The sequence below is a fragment of the Meleagris gallopavo genome, chromosome 4 (assembly GCF_905368555.1).
Source record: "Meleagris gallopavo chromosome 4, MGAL_WU_HG_1.1, whole genome shotgun sequence".
NCBI lineage: Eukaryota > Metazoa > Chordata > Aves > Galliformes > Phasianidae > Meleagris > Meleagris gallopavo.
Genome location: NC_139407.1, coordinates 15,491,693 through 15,518,815, shown reverse-complemented (window position 1 = coordinate 15,518,815; position 27,123 = coordinate 15,491,693). Strand labels below are relative to the sequence as shown.

The following is a 27,123-nucleotide window of genomic DNA, read 5'->3' as shown; positions in this document are numbered from 1 at the left end:
GACATCTGCTTTGCGTAACAGGAACTCAAACCAGAAAAGCCTCCTTAATCTCACCAGACTAATAAATTCCAGATCAGCAACACAGGCTTCTGACACAGATTTTTGTAAAGAGCTGCAGCAGGATCTTTTTTTTTTTTTTTTTCCATTAAGGCTGATCTCAGTCAGGAGAGTTGTATTTAACAACTCTCAAAACACATTGTACAACAGATATCCAGTCTGGAGAGAGCCGTGTAAGTCAACTGTTATAGAATCATAGAATCACAAGGTTGGAAAGGACCTACAAGATGATCTAGTCCAACCATCCTCCCATTACCATTGCTACCACAAGCCACTAAACCATACCTCAAGTCTCTTCATCCAGACAACAAAAGCCCTTGTGAAATTTTCCCTTGCTGATGAAAGGAAAAAAGGCCAGCAAAACTCACTGATAGCAAGGTGGTGGAGAACAGCTTTGAGTCTTCAGAAAATGGGGTGCATGTTGGAGATGGCTGCGAGATAGGAGTCTTTCCAGATCCATTTTAAGTAGGAACTGCTTACACATTTCCTCAGTGGCAATGAGTCCTGTGCCCAGGTTACCTAGGTACAACACCTTTCTGTCTAAAAAAAAAAAACAAAAAACCAAAACACTATTTCTGAAGGCACAGGAGGAATTACTGCAGTGTTTCCCTGTGTTTAGCTGACTCATCTTCAGTGATTTACATCAGCCTCATGATATGGAAGATACATATATATGAGGCAAGGTTTCACAGCTTCGGAAGGACACGATTGCCAGCGAAAAGCACCTTCCTTATCTGTCAACGAAATCACAGAGCCTGCGGAAGTCTGCCCTTCGGCGCATAGCTAAGAGACCAATGAGAGGCAATAACTCAGCAGTGGTTGTAGGCTCTGATTTTCGTTCAAGCCAACGAGAAGCTCTGCCATGCTGGGCCGGCAGGTGGCAGCCGCTGCCCGCAGAGGAGGGAAGAGGACAGACTGCGGCTAAGGGCGGAGGTCACAGGGCCTTCATCTTTCTACCTCTCTTCCTCTTCCCTGTGTTTTATCTGGTGAAGTTAGCATGGTAGTCCGTGTACTCTGAATGCATTTGCACGGGACTTTCGCACGGGACTTGAATCAGTCCTCTTGACACTGTGGCATCTGATGTTGATGTAAAGTGAAGTGCAATTCACACCATCAATTAAAAAACAAAAAAACAAAATGAAAACAATAATTTCCCGAGTGTGAGTGGAAGTTATGAGACTGCATCAACTCCCTCTGTACTACATTCCTAGTTTGAACCATTGAATATTTGATTAACTGAACAGGAACAACAAATAGCATAAAAACAGCCAGCTGGTGATCATCAAGTACAGCTGTACACAATCAACCCATTTGCTTTTTAGCCAATATATTTTCAAACAGCATTTGTAAATGGTCCTAGAACCACACAAAGAGCAGCAGTGGCAGTCAGGACACAAAGAGTGGAGATTTCATTCTGCCCCTTTCGTATTATATCTAAAAATAAATTATTTTTATCCACGAGTAGATTAGATTACCTGGCTTTTAATAGAAATGCTATTGAATCAGCACAGTTGAACATCACTGCATCACGAAAACAAGATTATTGCGTTGCTGAAGAAGTAGAACAGCACCTGGAAATGCTGTTAAAGCCAGCGCATGGTTTGCTGGCTGTGCCTCATTCAGATTATACAGAGACGAATGTTCTTGCATAGAGCAGTTAATGAAATATGAATCCAAACTCTACACATTTTCATTTAATGTTGTCCATTACATCTAAACAAAGGGAGTTGTATAAAGGTGCTATGAGCACCTGGAGGAGGTATTCTGAAAGGAGAAACTAAGAAACTGGGACTTATTTGGCATGGGTAAGGAAGAGCTTGGGAGTACTTAACATCAGCCCTAACCATGGACCTGCAGGGATGCCTTTAAGAAATTAGAGCCAGAGCAATGGATGGCAGGAGAATGAAAGTCACAGCAAATGAACTGACGCAAGAAATACTCAGACTGAGTATGAGAAACCTGTTCTCCTCCGAGGCATTGGAGTAGAGCCCAGAGAGGTCATGCAGTCACTGGCCTGACCTGGTGAGTTCTGGAGCAAAAGATGCGACTAAATCAGGCTCAGAGTAACCTACTATGGTCTCCTGTTGCAAGAATTTGGACTAGAGAACTCCTGAGGCCCTTTCCAATTTGAATGATTCTGTGTTTCTGTGAGCCAATCTCCTTTGCTTTTATATTCAGGCAATCCAATTGTTCTTTTAAGTGTAATAGTATAAGAGCATTCATATAAACATTCATATACTGATACCATATATAAATGCAATAAACCTAGAACTTATCCCAGCCTGAAAGCACTACACAGAGTCCCTGAATTTAGGTAAAATATAAATACATGGCATTTTCAAATTTCCTCGAGCATTCTGCCAAGTTTTGTTGAGGAAAGATATGTTGATAGACTTAATTTAATACTCAAAAATCATTAGAATGAATAGAAAGCACTCTGACATCTTCCTCACCTTTGTCCCTCTCCCTATTACATAAGGGAGCAGACTTTTAATTCAGCAACTTCTCTTGAAATCCACTAGATGACTCAGGAGACCTCTCACTTTTTTTTATACTAGCAACATAGAAAACCAACCCTAACCTAAGCTGTATCAAATGACATGGCCAACAGGTTGAAGGAGATGATTCTCTCTCTTCGCTCTTGTGAGATACCACCTGCAGTACTGCAGCAGGAGCTCAGGGGCCTGCAGGACCAGCAGTACATAAACCCATTGGAACAGAACCAGAGAAGGCCCACTAGAAAGATCAAAGGGCTGGAGCAGCTCTCTTAAGAAAAAGGGCAGAGAAAGCTAGTCTTGTTCAACCTGGAGAAAAAAAGGCTCCAGGGAGACCTCATTGTGGTTTTCCAATACGTGAAAAAGAATTAAAAGAAAGATAGCATAGCAATTGAACAGCTCAGTACAATGAGAAAGACATTACAACAAAGATGCAATAACACCAGGACCAGCACAATTGAAAAGCGCTATAAAGGAAGAAAACAATTGCTCACCTGTATCAGAAGATTCTAAGCTCACAGAAAAAAACTTCCCCAAAAAAGGATCACCAGAAAGAGATCCTTCCCTGTTGGCAGTCAGTCCTTAAATGAGGCCCAAGAGAGGTGGAGCCAGGCTCCATCCTCTCTGGTCGCACAGATGAATTGCCTTCACCTGTGGTCCTTGGGCTGACCAGATCCTTTCTCCAGGTACTCAATCAGTGGTTCAGGCCATGACTGAACAGTTCCCATACAGATGGGAACAGACTTTTTTACAAAGGGTAGTAATTTTGAACTGAATGAAAGGCGATTTAGATTAAATGTTAGCAGGAAATCCTTCACTTAGAGATTGGTGAAGCACTGGCACAGGTTCTACTTTCCATCCCTGGAAGAATTCAAGGCCAGGTTGAATGGGGCCCTGGGCAACCTGATCTAGCAAAAGGTGTCACTGCCCACAGAAAGGGGGTTGTAACCAGATGATCTTTAAGGTTCCTCCCTACCCAATGCCTTCTGCGAGTCATTGAATCTGAACTAAATTCTGTATCTTTAAATAATAACCCTGTGTCTTTAAATGAGCATCGGACGTCTTTCTGAAATACAAACTATACTTCAAACAGAAGTTATAATCTTGAATTAAAACTGGTTGATTTTCTACACTCACTGCTCAGCTTCCTTTATTCTGTAATGTATGAATCTACTAATCTCAACTGAAATACTAATTCAGTACAATGACTGATTTTGACCACATACAAAAACCAGATTGGGAGATCTGCTTTACATGCTGATTGGAATAGCAAAGCTGGACAGCCTCTGAGAAGTAAATCTGATATGTAGTGTAATAAGTGATTGTAAAATATGTTATATATATGTTTTCAACCCTGACAAAGAGCTGACTTGTTGGCACTGAAGTATCAGGTAGAGGGAGTGATACCATTTACTTCACCGTTTGTTTCATGGTTGTTGTTTTTTTTTTTTTCCCCAGGATTCAGGGTTCTGACATTTTGTCCTGCCTTTACAAAATACAAATTCTACTCCCATTGTTCATTTCCTCTTTATTTGTACAAACAATGCTGAAACCTTGTGCTGTGAATAGCCTCTTTATCTCATCCAAGCTTTTATTTACTCTTGTGAAAATTTGTGTCCTACCTTGTACTGCAAAAATTAGTTCACAATTTTCGCTTGTCTAGCACTTCACCAGCCAATTTTGGCACTAAAAAAAGCTGTCTATTTGCATACCACGTAAGCTCTTTCAAGACCTTATTCCACTGTGTTTGGAGCCCCTCAAAAATAATCAAATTTTCCCACAGATGGACTTTAGACTTTTGAGAAGTTATGCATTAGGCTAATTTGAGAATTATCCAGTAAAACATATTTGAAAGAAAAAAAGACAAAGTTCTCTTTAAAGTGTCTCAGTTGTGCATTTCTCCCTCTGGAATATAAATTTGTTTTCCACAATGTAATTGCCCCAGAGTATAGAATTCATTAAGATAATTCTGGTCTACTTTATTGACCTTGCTGCTCAGATAACCTCAGTAGTACCCGACTTGCTGTTTTTTAAGTCTGTTTCTTATCTCTGTAAAATGAGAGCGGTCCTTGTCAGTGATAACTTCATTTTGAGAAATGCTGACCAAAACAATGTGACACCTGAAAATGTTAAAAAAGAAGATCCCATCCCAATTCCAGAAACGTGTATTCTTCTTATTTAATCTGCTTAGAGTGTTGTTTGAGTAGCTTTTCTCTTCTTATTTACCTTCATTAAATTAGTTAAATTGCCTTGCTAATTGGTTTGTATCTGATTTGTCACTTCCTCATGAAGAACTGTATTTTTATTCTGTCACTGGCTAATATCTGTGGAGCTCTTGAACAAAAACAATCTGAGCCAAAGTCCGTGAAATTCAAGGTGATTTTTTCCTCGTGACCTGCAGTGTCACTTATTCACATACCACTTACCAAAAGTGTAATGCAGAATAGACGTGTTGAGAAGAAGCAGGGAAACTGTCTTTTGAAACATATACATTCTCGATCTAGCAACGCAATGAATGCTTTTGGAAAACATGGGTCACTTTACTGCTGTTGTTTTCCTTTTCATGTCTATTCCAGGAATGAACAGTGACAGTTTTCTAAAGTGTTAAATGTATTTGGAATTGTGAGAACGCATATTTTCTGTGCAAATTTGAGCAGATTTCTCTGGTGAACCTTAGATGAAATGCTGTGAAAAAAATTACACTTTGCAGTGAATGGGAGCTAAACCCTAACCCTTGGTCCAGTTTTTATAGTAATCCTAATTTATGCAATGGGGCGGAGAGATGTCAAATAGGGATGAAAACTGTTCTTAATCCTCACTCTTTCCGTGACAGATAAACAAAGAGCAAGAGCAAAGATAAGCACGTGCATTAACGCAGTAGGTAGTACAATGAGATTAATGGAAACCTTTATTGTCTTCACTAAAATATTTCACGTCATATGCATAGCAGTGCCTTATCAGAATCTGATCACAGAAAAGATAAATAGTCAAAATCTGAGGATGCTAAGAGAGAAATCATCTTTTACAAGTACCTTGGGACTGTCACTAAAGCTATATGGGTGAAGATGTGCTTTTTGTTTTCCAATGCTATGTTTCCTGTACTCTTGAAAAAAGTCTGTCATGACTACTCCAAACTATCGTTGCTGAAAAGCTGTCTGAGAGAATCAAAACTATGGATTCTGTTATTTCCAGAGAAGTGATTTTGTCACCTGCAGTCCCAAATTGCTTGAGTATGTCTTCACCATTTCTTCTCCACCTAGAGGACAATATACCCTACAGAGTCATTGTGGGAAGCAGTACGATCTGGGTCTCCATCGACGATTCTTTCCAGGTATAGAAACCATTTAAAATGTAAACACTGCAAAGATTCACATTTTCACATACCTTTTTATTCTTTCTATCCATGGATCAACAATGGGAATGATTTTCTCAATGCATGGGATATTTGATATGAACTGATACAAACAAATAGTCTGTGAATCACATGAACCCTGTGGATTGATTGGTTGCCCTATACTAGTCTTGCTGTACAGCATACAGTGGTACCTAATCTACATAATGTGGTAAGATTTATAATACTTCACACCAGTACTCTCAGTTTCCTATTAGCTATTTTACTGCAGTGCTCAGCAGAAATCAGTACCAATCCCTAAATACTCATACCATCATTACTGAACTAGTCAATTATGTCCTTTCTATCCCCTCCCACCCTCCCTTATTCAGTGGATGAAACAGCAATAAAGTAATGAATAAAAATACCTGCATTACTGATTTCCTTTGTTTTTGTTTTGTTTAATGACTGCAATAGGAATTATACTATGTTGATCACATTCAGAAAAATTAAATTGTAGACTCTCAGCCATACTTCAGAATTACCTTGAAAATGCTACTGGAGAAGAGAGTATCATTGTAAATGTATTCCGCGTGGCTGGAGTACAATGTTATGAAGGCAAAGTACCGTCAAACACCTTCTGACATTCAACCACCAAGGCAGCCTCAGCACTAGCGTAAAGGATTTTCTCTTCCAGGTCCTAGTCAATATACCTAGCGAGGCAGAAATATAAGTCATGCATGAGTTTTAATTATTGTACATGCACAGTGATGCAAAATCTTAAGAAATCCACTTAAGAATTGTTCTCTCTGCTCCATTAAAAAGTGACATGATCAAAAGAGACTATGAACCTTACATTAACCAGGCAGTTAAATCAGGTTTCTATGTTTCTTCTGTATTTGAACCATCTCTGAGCTGAACCACTCATTTAAATTTACCAATACACTGGAAATTCTGTCAAGTGGATAAAAGCAGAAGCAATTTCTGGAGAGAAACTTCTGGGGAGAGCTCTGGCCTTGAGAATGAAATATTTCAGCATTTCTACCACAAGACAGCTGAGCAAATCTGTCCCGGGTGTTGACTTTATTAAAGCCTTTTGTGCTTAGTAATAAAATACCTCACTGCTATATACGTTAAGGGAAATCTACAAAGACTCACTGGATTTATTATAATTGGAAATTTTGAAATAAGCACTAAAAGAATAGAGTGATACAGTGTCATTCAACAGCATGGAGACAATGTGGTTAACTTACAGCCGAAACGAATGTCTTGTGTATTCTGGAGCTGCTTTGAATAATAATTAGTAAAGTTGTGTTCAGAATGGAAGGATGAGTGTTCTAGACTCAAGACTCAGACTCTGATTCGCTCCATAGTACTACTGTTATTTAAGCTGCTTTATCATAAAATGAAACACCAACATTCTCTTCTCTTCACAAGCTGAAAAAGATGTATCTCACATGAACTCAACTGAAAGCAACGTATTATCAATTGTCTTCTTTGACACTAAGTTACTGTTTACATTTAATTTCTCCAAAATTTAGAAAAAACTCTGCTATAGTTCTCCAGCTTCACTTTAGCTCATGCTTGCAAGTCCCTGAAACATTCAAGAAAATTTTAGATATGGCACTTGGGGACATGCTTTATTGGGCATGGTGGGACGGGTTTACAATTAGATTTGATGATCTTAGAGGTCTTTTCCAACCTTACTGATGATGTGATTCTGTCTTTGGCCTTGCCCCATCACTGTTGCCCTATCAGTATTTCTAGGAATTACTCAATATATATAAATAATATCATCCTCAAATAATCTAGGGTAGAGCAAACTGAGGGATTTCCTTCTGTACTTAAACCAGCAGAGCACACAACCTCGTTCAAAAGAAGGATGTTTGGGTAATTAATTTTGTGCAATGGGCACACTGTGTGCCTTGTGGATAATCTGCCATGGAGACTCTCCAACAAAGTATGTTTATTATAAATTATTTTTAAAATAATGATAAATATATACTTAAAGGCTCATAATGATTTGTTTGTCTTACTCTTGTCTCTTCCTGACCCCCTCCCCCCCTTGTATATGGAACCATTTAACATCAGCATTTCTGCACATATGTTAGCACAATGGGTTGCTCTGAAAGATTACAGAGTCATGCAGTTTCTACAAGGTCAAATGAAAATTCAGGTTGGAATACAGTCTGTAACTTAAGAGTTCCTTTAATTTTAAATTAAAGCAAAAAGCAACTTTTTCCTTCCAGATTTCCTCAGATAGTATACTTTACAACTATGAATTCTGCTATCAACTCACTCAAACTGTACTCAGGTACTCAGTAAGTAAACCTCAAAGAAATCTCTATTAACAGGAAATTTTAAAGAATTTCAATTTATTTGTAATAATGATGCAAAACAAAAAGGAGAAAGAAAAAAGAAAAAAACATGCTAGAAATGAATGTAGAGTGTAGCCAATAACACCTGCATATAATAAATAGTTGTGTTATTATGCATAGTTTCACAGCAGTAGTTTTTCAGGTGCTTCACAGCAGTGATTGGAAACATTGAGTATATAAGTCTAGGCATTTTTTCATGGCTTTACTGAAGGAAATTGAGTTGCAAGAGACCTTATTATTCATTGAAGTCTAACTCGAAGGGAAAGGGAGAAAAAAACAGTGAAGTGACTTAAGTCACAGTCTAGGTTGGTGATAAATCTGAAAGAAAAGCTCAGACGACATTGCTTGTAAAAACATTTGTTTGCAGTAGGAGGACTAGGCTTATAAGATAAGAAGATGTGAAAAGGATCAAACAACACCTAGAATAGTTTGAGAAAGAGAGTGGGGATTCAGCATTTGTTTTTAAGATAGGCTTTCATGCTGCTACTCAGTACTGTGACAACGATCTGTAAACCTTGCTTTATGCCTAAGTTCTCAATGCACTCAAAATAAGACCTTTATGCATGTTGCACAGCAGGCTACTCCTAGATTACTCATGAAATAGGGGTCAACACAAAATAACTTCTTGTGTCTTTCCTCAGCTGCAACCACATCCTATTGTGATAAAAAAATGAGATTCTTTTCAACACTGATTCTTTGCTTTCTGCTTATATATTTTATGAAAAAGGTAGAAAAAATACTTGTCAATTCACAAAGTTTTTCTGAAGATTAGTTTCATTGGAGTACTGTTCTTTGGAAAAGCTGAGGAAGACTTTAAAGGACTCTAAGCTTAATAGATGTTAAGGCTTTATGTAAATGGAGATGGAGGAATAAGGCCCAAGAAATAAAGAAAACCATTTTACTCAGGTTATGTCAGATGCTGTCAAAAACTGTGATGAAGTGCTGTAACAGAGGAACTTCTGAAATATGTTAGGAAAGTTACATGGAAAACACAGCATCTTACCTGGTATCTCTTCTAAGTTGAGGTAAGAAATTCCTTTCCTTTGTGCCTTTCCCACATAACTTCAATTATGCATAATCCAAGACATTCAGGTCAACAGGAATCTTTTTTTGAATCTGGAGGAGCATTAGCTTATAGTCTCACATTACAACATAATTGTAGGAGTTTTTCTTAGAGCTGGTATCTTCTCTTTAATGTGAATTTATGTGAGTTTAATGTGAGTTTTTCCACGTTTTGAATGTTAGCATTTGTTAAGTACAATCAAAAGAAGAAAGCCCACTGTCCATAAACAGTATGGAAAAAGACCAGTCTCTTCTGCCTTCCATTTTCTACCACTATCTGAATATATATCACCAATTAAGTGAAGCTTTTAACATATCCAAAATCAGTATTAACATCCCCATTTAGAACGGAAGACATGATAGCACAAAGAAAATAACTGAGTGTTCAGTTATAAAGCTAGACAGTACAATATATCTGTGAAGCATAGCCATTACATATTGAGTTACGTGCTTCTGAATACATATTCACCTGTGACACTATTTGCAGGAAGTTTGTATCACAAAATAAAATCCTTCATGTTGTCATATGCTGCTCTATTTTGTATCCTCAATTGTTTATAAGTTTAGTTAGGAATTCTACCATCAAAATCATTTTTAAAAGAAAAAAATCTCACACTTGAAATTTCTTCTATCCACAGGAAAGAGAACAAGAAACGTTTACCATGCATAAAACAGGGAGGCTTCTATTGTAGTCCTTTCCTACCTATATGTGTTAATGACTTAACTGTTGTCTTTGAGATAAGCACCTCAAGAATTAAAAACTGCAGGCTTCAGTCTGTCATAACTAAATGGTTTTGAATGAGTATGTATTATAGGTTTGGTTCCTTGATTGTTTCTTCAGTCTTACTTAAGCTCAGAAAGCAGCTCTACTAAAATTACTAGGAATTTTACCCATTATTTCACTGAGAAAAGAAAAATAACCAGTAGCGTTCTTAAGTACATAAAAGACAAGAAAAAAAGTGTAGTTTTTCTTACTTTCCTCTCGTAGCTTCAAAGCCAGATGATTTAGAGTTGGCATCCCTTCGAACGTTGGTGATACCAGTGCTGCGGGATGGCTCCTCGAGATACCTGTTCTCTATAGATGTATCCTGATTTGTAGCGACCTCTTGCCGTAGAGGAGCCTTCCTTGCAATGCTCTGCAAGTTTCTGGTCTTGTCTATGCCAGAGTTCCCATCACTGCGTCCGTTTGACTGGCTTGCAAGGATAGAGGTCATAGCATCGGAGGCTTTCTGCAGAGCTTTCTGTCCTAGAGTCTTGCCTGAAGATGCAGAAATGAGTACCTGCAATACACTCTCCTCAGCAGTTTGGATCTCAGAATGAGGTGATCTTGCAGTTGTACCTGCATCCACTGAACCATGCACTGCAGCTGGAGATGGAGTCATATCTGTGTCACTTGTCAGGGCTTCACCACCTTGGTCTGTGGTCCAGAGTTTTCCTGTAATATTAAATCCGTTGCTGCCACTCTGTAAGAGTAATAGGAGCAAAAAGATTATCTCCTTCATTCTGATGGTTTATAAGTGCTACTGGATGTCTTACATCTATTTCCCAAGCAAGAACCCTGTAACTTCTCTCTCCTCCTGAGCTGCTACACATACAGCTGAGAGCCCACCATAGAATGCCCTGCTGGGCTTTATGTTTAGTAGAAAGGAAACAGATTTTGGTGTTTCAAAACTGACTGAGGAAGCCTGGTTTCCTGTTTCTGTGGATTCCCCTGCAACCTATGACCCTTGGAGAGCAGGAGCCTGACAGCCCTTGTGGAAGGAAGAAAGAAGTTTCTGCAGAACATACAGGATAGAGGTTAATGACACAATAGAAATGTGGAAAAATATGTACTGTTAGGTAATCCTGGGGGAAAATAAATGAAATAATTAGGTAATTTTCTTTTCACATATACATGACCAGACAGCACAAGTGACTTGTCACATGTTCTAAACCACACTTTAGATGGTTTGTACTTGTGACCCTGCCATTAAAAAAAAAAAAAAAAGGTTTGGAAAAACTACAGTGCTACATAAAGCTTAGTTTGTTGTATCTTGTCTTTTGCTTTGAATATTTAAGCACACAATGCCAGAAGCAGGGAGATATTGAAGAACGAGTTGTGCAACGTCTATAATGCAATCACTTAATTGAAAGTAATTGGTTATTTATAACTCCTGGTGCTATGGAATTGCTCTCAACATTCAAAACATTCTGAATGCTATCTCTGAAAAAATATTGGAATCAAATCCTGAGCTGATATACCACTCCAGCGGCATGCTTAGAGCCTTAACTGGGGAAAAAAAAGGAAAAACAAAAAAACACAATTTCCTACCATAGTGTAAAAAATGAACTGACTGGCAGAGGAAGCAATTCAGATAAGACTAAAAAGTTTTCATTAGTTACTCAGTCCAGGAACCACATGACACCAATAATATTTTCTGCAGTTAACGGGACTTTACTCCAAGTAATGATAACCATGTGGTTCAGCTCTCAGTATCTAAATTGCCCACAGACCAGATGGAGCAGCTTTTTTTGTACTTTTGATGGAATGGAGATAATGTAAGCAGTTGAGGTTGGAAGGCATATCTCAGTCCAAGCGGTCCAAACCCTGCTCAATGAGGGTCACCCAGCACAGTCTATCCAGGACCATATCCAGGTGACTTTTGAAGATCTCCAAGGAGACTCCACGAACTGTCTGGGTAACTCGTGCCTGCTTACCCACACAGGAAATGGCCGATTCTTCCCTGGGTGCAGGACTTTGCCCTTCCCCTTGTTTAACTTGATTGTACACTTGGCGTCATTTCAGATCCTCTTTGATGCGAGATACTTTTATATGATCCTGGCAAAGACAGCATATGATCCATGGTATATATGTGCCCTTTGAGTTCAGGATACTTGAGAGCATTTCAGATGGTGTTCAAAGCTCACTAGTTTAGACACTTGGTTCAAATGTAGACCCATATTTGCGCACCTCTAAATACATAACATTAAATCTACTAACTCAATCCCATCCACAGACAAGGCTGAAAGGAATATCTTAAATCACTGAGTCAGTTCCTTCCCTTTTATTGCACTTTAATTTCCAGCAGCCTCTTCCATAAAACATTTAAGATTTAAGATCTTAAAATTAAGGTTGTTTGGGGGGTATTTTATCCTACATCTTTTCAATTCTTTCAGCACTTCGCAGGGCATGAAGTTATTTTCACAATCAAGGCTGCGTAACACAAGATGGTATTATAAACCAGCATTAATTGCAGCCTAAACATAACATTAGGAATTTACACACAGAAACAATCAGAGGGAGATGGATGCTCAACACAAAGAGTTTCTTTTTACATCAAAAGAATTCTTCCTCTATTCTTCTCATTCTTAGTAAAAATCCTTAAAATACCTTTTGTATGTAGTACTCAGCAGACAGGCTAATGAGCAACCTATTTAAAGGCTACAGCTGAATACTTCTGTTTTTGAGCTCTACATTTATGATTTTGAATTAAAACAATTTCCTGAGTTAGCATTCGTCATCTCATATTTTTAGAAATCCCAAGGTAAAAAAAAAAGAGATAATTTAAGTCTTGGCTGTATTTGCAAATTAAATGCAAGTTGGCTTTAGAAATAAAATTGTATCTGATGAATTTATACAATCAACTTGCCTGATAACAAATAAAGCTTGGATTCTGCTTTACGTTACTCCACTGCAAGTGTTAATTATGCCTCTACAGTCAGTACAGCAAATGCAGATTTCTACCCGTGCAGAGGAGAGCTATGGAAAACAATGTGACTTCTGGTGCTTGGAAGATTTCATTACAACACAGTTTTTTCTGCATTTGAATAGTCTTAAATTAAAATTTGTTAATGTAGTTTCATTAATAAATGTCTGGGCTGCTGATTGAAAGTTAATATTAGTTGAAGCTGTTTTTATTTATCAGAAAAATCTGGCACTGTCAGAAACACTGGATATCAGTTTCAGATTGCTGCATGCTTGGGATCTGAATCCCAAGCCACCAAAAAAAATAATAATTGAGCAAAAAAACAAAATCATAAAATCACCAAGGTTGGAAAAGACCTGCAAGATGAGAGAGTGCTCTCTGCTTTGGTCTCTCTAACTTCAGTCTATCCTTAAGGATTTGCAAAGTAAGAATTGGTGTGGTCTACTTAAAAAAAAATAAAAAAATAAACAAGCTTATAGCTGTGAGCTGCTTCCAGAATTTCCTTTCCAGAACTGATATAAGATAGCAAATAAATCAGTTGCAAATAAAGCAAAACCACTGGGATTTTCCTGGAACAAAACGAATTACTTGTTGAGGCAGAGCTCTAACATTGGCCATTTCCTTCCCTGTGCTAGCTCCAAAGTGTGATGAAGACAATTGTCTTCAGTGAGCATCACAGCCTCTTTTAGCAGCCTTCATTAGATTTAGCTATATGTCAGTTTAGCTTTTGGAATGCCCATAATATTCTGGAGACCAAGACATTCCCAAGGACCTAGAAATCAGCAAGAACACAGAAGAACAACATTTACTTACGCAGCTTTAAATCCAACACTAAGAAAAGCTTGGCTAACCCTTGGAGCCAAGGCTCTGCCTTACTGCATTTAATTCAGGGAAGTACGGCAAGCCGTGGACTAAGCAGTCATTTCTGAAGGTCGGAAATTTCTTGGATGCACTTCTAACCTGTCTGCAGTGTGAAGTTTCCACACATATCTGCTACCAAGAAAGCTTTGATAAAAACACTGTTAAAAACAAACCAGTGCTGCCAGGGACAAGCACTGAAAAGCTTCCGTGTTGTTTATTTCTTATTATATTCATCAACAATGCTCTATGAAAGCTAGAAGGAAGCCAGGACTTTTACTGAAAACTGGAGCAATAATTCCTCTCTTGGTAGCACATGTTCAAACCTGCACAGGGCTGCATTCTCACAGAATAATGGTTCCACAAAGAGAGATTGATGAACCCTCCAAAACAGCATGGCAGCAGGGGACTGGAAAATGACATTTATCTGAACAGTGGTAGCAACCAAACCCCTCTCTATTCTGATGATGTGCAGGTCATCAAATGCTGCTAATTAATCCAGAGCATAAATCATCTCTGTTTTGCAGACTGCATTCAGCATGTGTTTCTTTTTCCTTTGGCAAAACAATTGCTTGGTTTGGCTGTATTTCTGCTCACATCAACACAGAGGAGAAAGGAAATCAGGAAGCTTCCATTATGGCTTTGGTAGCAAAAAGGGAATAGGGAAGGGCAAAGTGACCGAAGAAGAATAAGGCATCAAGCAGGAAAAATAACTGAACAAGGCACCTTCCCATCTTCAATTTCTCCTACTCCATTCCTTGTATTTCCTGAAAAGAGCAAAGGATACATGTAGCATCTCAAGCATTGCAGCCAGAAACAACCCATAATTACCAAATTAATAAAACTGACAGCTCCAGTCAGGCTGTGCAAGGAGCAACCTGTAGCTGGCTGTGCCTCCATGTTGCAATAATTGCACTGAGGCAGTAGTTGATATTCCTTGTATCACCATGTTCCTTATAAATGCTGTTTCCATGGCAAATATACTAACTTGGTATTCTACAACCACACTGTTTTCTCACTTTCCTTGTACATATGTATTTCATGGAAAAACAGGTTTTTTTTTTTTTTTTTTTTTTTTTTTAACCTCCTGAGCAGCTCAGTCTGGAGAAGAGTCATGGGTGCTTAAAGGGACAGAGAAAGCCCATTTGCTTCTTCCAAGCAGAAGGATCATTGAGCAAAAGGTGTAAAAAGCAATCAGTATAAAAAAAAACCCTGCATTTATAAACATAAAAAGCCTGCATGCATTTTCCTATAACTGCAAGGAATAAATGTCAGTCTAGATGTTTTGTAGTAAGTTTTGGTTGGATAATTGCTTCATAGTTCAGTGGGGAAAGAAAGCTGGTTTGCCTGGTACTTCCAAGCTGGCAAGTCCATGGCTTGAAGTGCATTGGGGCAGGATATAGCAGCATCTTAATTCAGGTGTCTCAGAGATAAGCTGAGTATCCCAGCCCACAACCAGTTGCTGCACACCCAACATAGCAAGATTGTCAAAGGAGTTCTCTTACTTCTGTGATAAAGAGGTGCTTTGTCCAGCTGGATCAGTAAGCAGGTTTTCATGTTTCATACATAGGCTTGGTAGAAGAGCTGAGATGCTGAATGCTTTCACAAGAGATAAATATGATTTGCAGCAACTGGCTAGAGCCAGTTTCCTGACCTGATTTTAATTTAAGATCTTCAGTTTCTTTCATAAAATATATAGTGCTATCCCTCATTTTTATTTACTTAGAAAGATACTTGGGGATTTATGTTCCTAAAAATTTGGCATTTGAAAATAAGGCAAATTATCTGTGGATGTGTCCAGTGAGATGATACTTCAGTTTTCCAGTCAGAAAACGTTCTACAGCCATAGGGAAAAGCTAGAAACACAGATTTATTCTGTCAAAAACCTGCAAATCAGCCGAAACTTAACTTTTCCTGTAGTCTTTGAACCTGGATTTAAAACCTCATTCTGTGTGTATGCTGCACTTTAAGGCTGTACTGTTGTTCCAGAAGCCTTAGTAGTGCATGAAGCTTAAGTATACTGAAGGCTTCTCAAAGAACTCTACTTTTCCAAGGAGAATCATAGAATCATTGCTCAGGTTGGAAAACACCTTAAAGATCACCAAGGAATGAGCCCTCTGCTATTTATAGAGAAGCTTTCCCCATCATGTGGAAAATGGATTAATGAGACTTTTCCCTAGCGCATGCCGTCAATTCCATTCCTAGAAAAACAGTTAACAGTTTTGACATGCCCTAGGAGAAAAAACAAAGGAGAGTAAGAGGAACCTCTCTGTGTAATCCTCAATTTGACTAATCGTAGATCTATCGTAGCAACTTATTTTTTTCTTGGAACCAAAAGGCAAAGGAGGAGTGACTAATGTACTGCAGCAGCTGGGAGTTTAGATTTGGACTGGAGCCTGAATGAGCCTAATTTAGAAAATAATGAGCTCGGGATTTGAGTGCTGAATCTAAATATATGTATGTATGCTCATGTATATTAACTGTGACACAGTAAGTGTCAAACAAGTGCTTGGGTTTGAAAGGTCTCGCTTCCTTAGTTGTAACAATAACAGAAAAACTGGAAGTTAAGAGAGGGTCAAGGGAGATAAGAGCAAGAAGTAAAGGCCAACAGAAGCTGACTTTTAATGGAAGACCTCAAAATACTTTTACAAGTGAATAAGCGTGATTTCTTGTTTCTCATGCCAGCTTCTTTTTTTCGTTCATATTTTCCAACTGAAACCCCAAGAGCAAGTCACTAGATAAAAAGAAAATGTTTTTTTTAGAAAAGGAAATAATGAAATCTTGTTTCACCAAAACATTTATGGGTTTTTTTTTACCACTAGAAAAATCTGCACATTAATAACTGTGTGTTTTATTTGCCACACCAGTCACTGCTGGTGACAAGATTAAAGGGAAATGGAACGAAGAGAAACAAATTGAGTAACTGAGAAAAAGCTTTTGAAATAAAAATCCCTTACAGAACAAATGTTAAATCATTTCTCTCTATAAGCTAGAGAATTTAAATTTCAAAGGCTTTTGTGAAACTCTTTTCCTCCCTTCTATCGACACTGCTACAGAACTAAACTTGAGATGAATTGAACCCGATATGTTTTATCATTTGTAGCTGAAAGGTAGGACCAGCTACTGAGGACTGTAAGATCTCAGTATGACACTGAGTACAGTGTTTCCTACAGGAGGTAGAGCAGTATGAGTTCATCTAACCTATCTTCTATGATTGCCTTTAAATGCTTATGTAAAGATCAGGCAGCCTCCCTGATCCTTGACAGGAAAACACCAAGATTCGCTTAAGCCTTCTACATAATATTCAGGCACTGAAAAAGGAAAAGATTTTCCAAGCATTGAGCCATTGAATCATTCAAAGTTGGTGCAGTTATAGCAAAGGGACTTGGGGATCATATCGTACAGAGTGCCCAAGATGAACCTATTTGGAAATGAATTCCTTTCAAAACTGAAGCTTGATCCATGATTTCCCTTACCCAGCAAAACAGTAAACATCTATTACAGAAAACACTGGGCTTTCAGTAGAAGTCACATTGTCAGGCCATAATTTGAAAAGAGCATATAGACTGGAGGGGCAAAAGCTGTTTAAGAGGGTGGATGGTTTTAGGACAAGGGCGAATAGTTTTAAACTAAGACAGAGGAGGTTTAGGTTAGTTACATGGAGGAAGCATTTCACTCAGAGGGTGGTCGCACATTGGAACAGGTTGTATAAGGAGGTTGTGGATGCCCCATCCCTGGAGACATTCAAGGATGTGGCTTTGGGCAGCCTGGTCTGATGGTTGGCAACCCTGCACATTGCAGGGGGTTGAAACTTGATGATCACAGTGGTCCTTTTCAATCCAGGCCATTCTAAGATTCGATGATAAGAAACCTTCAGAGATGTAGAAATATCAAAGCAGTCACTAGTTTGAGCAGCTACTTATTGCCTTGGGAGGGTGGAGACCTCAATTTTATATGTTTTATTACAGTAAATATCACTGATGATAAAGGCCCCACTGCTTTTCTATGTTGCTTTGATAGAGAAATCTGCCCTTTCAATACCTACAGAGTTTCTTACTCCAGCCGATCCTACTGTACAAGCAAGTTATTGTGGATCTCCTCCAACTGTTTTCTATTCAGAGCCAGGGGACAGGGCTAGATGCTTATCTTGCTTTCTCTGCTTGTACCTAAAATTTCTGAAATGTCAGGACTTGTTCCAGCATACTTGAAGATTTTTTTTTGCCTTTTTTGGAGGCAACAGCAACTAGTAGCAACTAGGTCAGGTCACTATTGCCAGACTTATTTTGGTGTTCGCTTCTCTTTCTACTGTTATGTGATGTAAAACTTGTTAACTGTAATTAATGTAGAGCAATAGCAAGTAGAAATTATGTGTAGAATGAATTGTCTGTGACCCTCAAATGAAACGCATCATGAAGGACTACAGGTACAGGATTAGATTAGGCTCCCCAAAGCAGTGGCACAGGATCACATCAGACACCCCAAGACTATAAACAGCTCAGGACTGGTCAGCTGTTGATTATCAAAGGAAACCTTGTCAGCTGAGTAAACAGTTCTAGCAGAAACAGATAAGAACAAAGCTATTATATGTACATGTTTTTAATATCATACACTCTATTATATGTATATAAGATATTTAATGGATATAAAAACTACATTGAACACACAAACGTGATGTTAAAATGATGTCAGAGACCAAGGAAGAAAGGAGAGAGTAGTTACTGTTAGCAAACATAACAATTAGCCCAGTTCCAGAGTGACAAGAAAGAAACCACATCTTACTTCTCCCAACAGAGGATTCCAACTGTGCTATTACTCGCTGCCTGTTCCCTGAAGGCACCAGCTTTCATGCGCAGAGGAGCAGTGTAAGGGTATTTAAGTCATTTTTAACTCCAAATACTTCGAGCTGTGCAAGTACCACCATAACTAGATGAAAAGTAGTTGTTTAATGAAATGGTTTAGGCTTGTATTTAACTGAAAGTTCTTGGTCTCGCATATAAGGCGCCTTCTCTTTTCTGCTCACGATAAGATTTGTAATGTGATAAAACAGAGAACTCAAGCAATCTAGTCTTTAATTTGGATGCAACATAATGTTAACAGAGGGCAGAACAGTTTGCACTGAGAGCAGAAGACTGAGATTGGAAGGGGAAAAAAAAAAAATGTCAGTGCATGCTGCAATCCTGCACTAGCCTTGCCAGTAAACAGGGCCATTAACCAGAGGTATTTCTAGGTGCAGATGGGGGGGTACTACTATCTCATTTCTTGAGGAATGACTCATCACTAATGGCATTGCAGACAAAAATCCAAAGAAAATTTTACAGAACAGAGCCTGGGAAGCTCTCTGGGTCTATAAAATGGGCTGTGTGGCCCATTGGGAAATACAGGTTTGACAAATTTATAAGGCACAGTAAAATCAAATGACAAAGGCTTATTACTGGGTTTGCAAACTGCTTGAATTGAGTAGCTCATCTTACTGTCGGGTGGCAGCCAAAGATACATGCTTGTGATTGAGCATGAGCTACGTTCACAGCCTAACATACTTGCTTGTGATTGAGTGTGAGCTATGCTCATCCCCTGCAATAATGAAATTCTCCCTGTGAGTCCCATTTCAATTTCTACATGCTCTGCTTCACAGTTGTTTTGCCACTGCCAGAGCATTTGTCGAGTTTCAATCGCTCTTCACTGATAAATTTGAGAAATGGAAGGGTGGAAAGGATAACAGCACTTTGGGATGGCAGCTGTTGCTGTGCAACAAAATATAAATACCTAAAGCAGTGGGCTACAGCCTACCTAAATCCACTCAGGAATTCATTGTGGGGTATATAAATGAATATGGCAATAACTGGCTAGAGATAAATTGTTATGTTGAATAACCCACCATGACAGCGATCTAATACATTTATGTATACCCTATGTTCTGTCTGCAGCATGGCACAGTATTCAGCCACACTGCTTCTGAATCAGGTTTGGGGAATAGCGATACTGCAGACACAAATATGAGAGAAGAGTAATTGCTAGCATGCTTGTATTATCAGTTTTTTTTTATCATTATTCAATTTCATCCAATAGAGTTCCAATAGAGTTTTGATCAGAATTGCTTGCATTTCTAGGACGCTCAATGCATGACTGATCTCTCTCCTATCCTGAGGATGTTAAACATGGCCTGTGTTCAGGTTATGCAAGATAAACAATACATTTAGCATAGAGAAGTAATGTATAATGTTATGGTACATTTAGCATAGAGCAATTATAATATCAGCACAATTCAGATGGTTCTGCTTCAACTTATATATTCATTGTAAATAATATTTTGAGAGATATATAAGCTCTGCTTGTGTTTTTTGTCTCTTACAACAGGAGGACTGTTTCTTTACTATTTCCTAGAGAACATTTTTCTTAAGAAACAAAATTATTAATCCATACACTGTGTTATGTTAATATATTCTAACCTCCAATCTCATACTGTTCTTTTGAATTGCAGTTGACTTCAATAGCATCAAGACTAATTGTGAAGTGGGGTGTGGTTGTCAACTAACACAAAGGAAAGCACAACAGCAAAGCAGCAAGATCCCAGGATCTCCAAAAAGATATCCTTACTTCCACTGCCAACCCTTAAATGAGGTCTGGAAAGGGGTGGAGCCAGAATCCACCACTTCTGGACACTCAGGTACATTGCATGCACCTCAGCTCCCCTGAGTTGGCCCTATCATCCTACCAGGTGCCCCATCACTGGTGCAGACTGTGACTTACTATTTCCACTACATAAACACAAATAAAACTGAGATGATTAAATCAAGCCTTGCCAGATGTCTCCTATTGTTACTTGTTAGTTGCTTCTGTGCTCTTTTCTCTATGTTGTGATAAATGAGGTTTTATTTGGACAAGACATCTCTGACAGGACAGTACTCAGCATGAAGGTGAGAATCACATCTTGTGTATGAGTTCTAGAATATAGAAGTACTTAACTGGAGAAATCATAAGCAGAGAAAGTGAGCAATATATTCCATTTGTCAAGGTCCTTAGGTCAGCATAAGAGTATAGGTAGAGACCACAGATGAGGTTATTCAGGACATCTACAGCTGTTGGTATCCTTAGGGCCCTGCCCCTATTTTCCTTAGCCATGCAATTACTTAAATAGTCTCTTCATGATAGCGAAAGATCCAGAAAGTTGGTTCATTTAAATACCACTCTCAGATCAGAAGTATCTTTCTTCTAGTGAAGCAGCTGTATCATGTGGTCCCTTGTAGATCTGGGGACATAACAGAACTCCGCTATTGAACTGAAACCACATTCTCAAGATGATCATGGCTTGAGTGTGCACAAAGAATACTATATAATCTATCATGGAGCATTGACTGAGGGGTAATTTTGCTGTCAGTTTAAACTAAAATTCAGGCTTTGATAATCTTTTCATCTGCTTTTATGATTACAAATTTCAGATAGACAGCCTATTGATGGCAGAGAAAAAACTCAGAGTCAAAGCTGCTTGAGAGAACACGGCAACCTGAGGGAGCAGTACATTTAGCAGACAAGATAGAAACAATAGAATAACATAAAGCAAATGGCAGTATTCCTTTGTAAATTTAAGGAAAGAGCAAGATATTTCTTACATGAAAATTCTGTTTGTGTAAATCCACTAAGACAATTCTTTCTAGCTGAAAAACTGAATATCAAATGTGTTATTCTCAGCACACCTGCATAGGTTTTCATAGAAAAACCTGAATGTGCTTGAATGAGAAAGAAACTGCATGGCTAAACACGTGCAAAACCCAGTGCTACTAAAAGTTTGACACACAGCTTTCAGATCTAAATTTGCAAGCAAAAGGACACTCTCCAGTAAAGGCTATTCTACATTGGCAGGCTTAAGTAAGAAACTGTTCATTTGCTTGCACAAAGCACTTATCAAGTCTCACTTAGCAGTAGGTCAAGTCTTCAGCTTGCTTACTTCATGCATGTTTTGTCTCCTAGTTTTCTTGGTAGAATCATTATCAGTCTAGTTTGCAGCCTTTCTGGCTTTCCTTCCACTAACATGAACTGCAGCTAACAGTAGGAACTTGACTTTACAACTGTTTACTAGGCTCTAAGCTCCAGAATGCTGTGCCACTACATTTCCTATCTTATTATACACTTTATATTATACACTTTATCAGCTGCAATCTTACCTGCAGTTGCTTTGTTAGTTACAAAACCCACACTGAAAAGTATATCATTATGTTGTGGCTGAGTAAGTTCAACATCTTGAGCAGACTCTGTTTTCTCTAATGGATAAATACTTCTCAGAATTCAGCCTCTTGGTTTTTTTTTTTTTTTTTTTTTGGAATTTTTAGATACCTAACTCTGCAGTCAAGCAAAATACATTGAGTTAAACGTTAACCTTAGATGAACGTTTCCCCAAGTTCTTCATTCTGTTACCTTAACAACAAGTATGTAAATCACACAACTAAAATTCTCGTCTAAAGTGACTCCCTATTCTACATCTATTTCTGTTTCAAATATTCACTAAAGGATAACATTGGAAATAAAATACAATTTGTACATGCCTTTTTTACCATACATATCAAAATGTTCTTTTTCTACCAGATAGTTTTTTTTTCAATTTAACCCCAAGAAGTCTTTTCAATGCTTTACTCAACATACAATGAAAAATACAAAATTCTCAGCAATTACATCTGTAAAAACACAACAAAATGTGTCTTCGCATATAATTTGTTACATCTTTTAGTCTAAGAAAGCTAAAACAAACAACTACATTTTATTGAGCTACATCTACTTACCTGTCTGATAATATAATCTTTCTAAAAGAAACAGCTAGTGGTAGTTGAGGTTCAGGTTTGTGGCTTGCTTACTGAACAAAATTCGAAATATTCTTTAATACTTTGAATTACGAAAACCAATTGAATAAAAAAATGCTTAACACATGTTTTTGTAAGTCTAATAACTACTATTGTACTGGGAGTACCATATTACCTACATCATCTATAAGTTTTTTTTTCTTAAAGTAAATTGACAGCATCTTACACAATACTTGAAACTAAAAGCATCAGTTGTTTTTTTACACTAAACTTAATTTTTATTTTGAGTTACAACAAATGAACTTAGACAGAAAAAAGATATTGTTTCATAATTACAATACAGTAACTGTGTCTTATTGAAAGCTTCCTAACAAAACTATCCTGAATTACCATACAACATATAAGCATTATCCTCTACAATCCAAATCTCATATTCTACCAAGGAAATAGGTTGTAAAACATACTTTCTTTGTGATAGGAAACTAACATTTTACCATTCAACAGTTGCATGTGGAAGAGTCAACAAACATACAATTAGCAAAATAGGTGTGGTTAGGCTAGAACTTTAAAAGTCATATAACTAGAAATATCATCACAGAACAGAAAAATAAATTAAAAAAAAAAAAAAAACACTCACCTTTACCCTAGGCTTGCAAAAAAAAAACTTCAAAGAAAGTAATCTCCCAAAAAAGAGCCATCCCCAATTGCAGTCAGCCCTTAAATGGGATCTAGGAGAGGTGCAGCCAGGCTCCACCCCTTCTGGTCACACAGCTGAATTGCCTTCACCTGTGCTTCTGTAGCTGACTCAGGGCTTGCCTCAGGTGATCAATCAGTGGTTCAGGCCATGACTCAACAGTTCCCATACATATGCGTTCGTACAACACAAGAAAATCAGAAAAGAAAATGAGTTGTACAAAATGCTCTGATGGATTCATTGTTCCATTGTTGGAGAGTTGTAGCAGAAATGCTAAGTCACAGCCTGAACCAGTGATCGAGCACCTGGTGGGGAGGCAGGGCCAACCCAGGGGAGCTCAGGTGCATGCAATATCTCTGAGTGACCAGGAGGAGTGAAGCCAGGATCCACCCCTTCCCAGACCTCATTTAAGGGTTGGCAGTGGAGGTAGGCATGTTTGTCTGATGCTCCTGTGTTTTTGAAGTTTTCTGAAGGTAAGTAGTGTATTTAGTTTGTGTGGATCTTGCTGGATTTTTTTTTTTTTTAAAGCAAGTTGTTATTTGTTGTAGTCTGGGACTTTGTTCTTCTTGTGTTATTGTTGTATTTTTCAGTGCATTACGAGAGTAGTTTTAAGATTTGGTTTAGCCCGTTTGTAAAAATATATGCATGTATGTGTTTATTTATAATGTTTTATTAGGGGAGATTTGCCTCAGTGATTATACGTTGCCATTTTACATTAAATTAGGAATGCTTTTTTTGAAGTGAGCCATTCACGTTACTGGAGTTAATGATAGGTATTATAGGCTGGTTTCAAAATCGGTTAATTTTTCACTTCAAATGAAAATAACAGTTCATTTTATTTTGGGGTTTGTCTGTTGAATTAAATTAGTGCTAGTTTGGAAAGCCTTTATTGAGAATACGTATGTTGTTTACTGGCATTTTCCTTATCCTACCACGTGACTTACTTATGTTGATGGAGCCCTAGATAATTTCCTAGGAAGGACTTCTAAAAATCAGGCAGAGACTGTAATTTCTTGTTGAGTTGCTGACTGTTCATGAGGCAAGGCCTAGAACTGAAAGTCTATAGGCCATTCGTTCTATTGGATTGTATTGAAGAACGTAGGGTAATTAACAGAACTCTGATGGGGATGAAGAACTGCCCAAGGATCAGAGAGAAGTGTACTGAGTTTGCTTGCTGCAACTTGAAGTTATTGAGTTAATGTAAATAGTCCAGAAGCAAGAGTAGCTGTCAGAGTTATGCAAAAAAGTTGGCAAGTCCTGTTTTTATTTTTTGCTGGGTTAATTGGTTATGTTAATCTGATACATTTAATTAAAATGATTTTTGGTTGGTTGGTTTGGGTTTTCATTGTGAGAGGGTGGAGGTATGTGTTATTGTTGGCTTTGACTAAATTTTACACAAATCACAGTCATTTTTTTTAAGCATTGTGATATTCCTTAAAAAGGTTTTTTGAGGGTAGGAACGAGGCAGAACAATCTCAAAGCTTTGGCTGAGATTAATATCTCATACCAGACCATAGATAGAGTTTGTTTCATGGTTTCTAAGAGGGTTCAGTGTTCCATGAAGTTAATAGTCTCAGTTGGACAAATAGTGTCAAATGGGAGTCATTTACATTAAATACAGGTGAAGATGGTTTGGGACAATGAAAACATATCAGAATTGCAAAACTGTAACTTATTCTGTGTTTGGAAGGATCTGCATGGGAGAACATAACTGGTTTAAGGAAAAAATTTAAGACATTGGAAACAGTGTTTTCAGGCTTAAGTATTCTAATGAAGTGTCAAAATCGCATTTTTTCATAATGAGTGTGTTAGCATCTCACAGCACAGATGCCCCCACAGGGTGAAATATTTTCGATAACACACAACAGCAGTAATGTCTGAAATGCAGTCTTCAAAACTCCCTAAATTCCCTTCACTTCTGTAAGGTGTTCTTCACACTGATTTTTATGTGACGAGTCAAATTTGTTCAGCTTTTCAAATAAGCAACAAACCATCTTAGCTTGTTTCAATTCAAAACATATCTGTTCACTTCTGAGGAGGGAACTGTTTTCCTTCAGCAGTGCGTTCAAGCTGATCAAAGAAGAAACAAGATTTCATTTGGCTTTTGAATAGCACGAGGAAGTTGTTTACAGTTTGGATTTATGCCCTTTTCAAGTACTTATGTAAGAGTTTAGTAGTAAAGGGAGACTTGCATGTATCTGCAAATATAGTTATGAGGACTCCAGCTGAAGATTATGACAAAAAGTATATGTCACAGGATTCAAAAATGTACTGCTTCTTAGACGTTTACGGTCCATAAAAATGACTAAAAAGTGATCAAAATGTTGTAAACACATTAGCCTTTTATAAACAGTTTATGTATAAATGCTTATAGTAGGTTGTGATCAAATCAGTGTTATTTACTAGACTGCCCTGATGAGGGCCGTAAACACTTCGTCTCTGCTTCTGCTAACCAAACCAGAGCAGCACAACTCCTGAAACCATGTATAGAAGATATTGCATGGGTGTGTGTGGTGGACAAAAGGATGCTTTCACTTTAATGTATCTTGATACAGGCACTTCTGTACAACTGCAAAAGCAAGAATCTTCAAAGTGTGAAGCAAATCAGACTTGTTTTTTCCGAGAATCTTGAAATTACAGTGACTAATGCAGTATCTTGTGGTATGTCAGCAATAGGTTGAATGCTTGCAAATCTTGACAGCAAACAGGAGGAAAGATTACAGCAGAAGCTGTAAAGAAGCTATCCATCCTAATGTAAGTTCACTGAGAAAGGAAGAAAAAGCCACAGTGATGACAAACTCTCATTTTTGCTGGGCACTTGATACCTATGCAGGCAGTGATCCCTGATTATTTTTTTATGTGAGTGGCTCAACTGTTTCACTTACTGCTCCTTCTCACATTCTTATTTGTGCTTTACTTGCCCATTGGTGTCTTGTTATGAAACCAAGATGATACATTCTGAGTGAAGAACGCTTTCTGGAAATTACGAATATTTCACATTGAGCAGGACCGTGAGATGCAGATGACCTCCTGAGACACACATTCTGCTCAAGTCCTGTATCTCTGTTTCAAAACTCAAAGGTGAATGCGTATTTTGGCCCAAGGAAAGAGACAGGTGGCCTGTATGAGAGCAGAACAGTCTGTGAAAAAAGCATATTTGTGCAAATAACACAAAACTACTTAAAGGAGGTCCAGCTTTTTTAGGCAAGGTAACTTGCAATTCTTACACAGAGATCAAACCTCTGTGACTACTGGTGGTGTGAGGCACAGCAGTGGATGCTGAGTGTGTCCTCAAGACAGAGTAAAGTGAATCATGTTGTGAATTTATTCTTACAGCTTCTAATCTGTGACGCCCTGAACAAAATTCAGGTATTAGAAACAACATCAGATTTGTAGAAAGTATTTGGACTTTACTTCCACACTCCACAGTCCAGAGGGTGACTGATTCCTGTAACTGTTAGCCTTTTTTCCTTCTAAAATTCTCCAGGAAGTCAATACATGTTTAGTTTGGCAGTAAGCTAGGACAAGAACATTTGTGTTTAGATTTGAAACAAATCCTAACTGGTACTGGCTAAAACCAGACTCAGTAATTCTTTTGTCTATTAGGATCTGCCAACTCAGTATCATCTGAATCTGAAGCTTCCTAGTATTTTATTTTTAATACTTACATCCAGGTTTTTTGCTATTTAAAGCAGCAGAACATCAAATTATATAGCCTTTTTCTGTATATTGCTGCGCGTATGTATTTTTTTGCACATTGAATAATCAATAGA

At 38.0% G+C, this 27,123-nt stretch overlaps 1 protein-coding gene across 1 annotated transcript in view; it reads right to left on the bottom strand.

Annotated features, from left to right (window-relative positions):
• Positions 1-11,060, bottom strand: part of MMRN1 (multimerin 1) — a 48,887-nt gene extending 37,827 nt beyond the window's left edge. Inside the window, exon 1 of the mRNA XM_085222269.1 lies at positions 10,299-11,060. Within this exon, the coding sequence (XP_085078395.1) occupies positions 10,299-10,825 (527 nt within the window). The 5' untranslated portion in view covers positions 10,826-11,060. The remainder of the gene's footprint in view (positions 1-10,298) is intronic.
• Between the last annotated feature and the right edge of the window lie 16,063 nt (positions 11,061-27,123).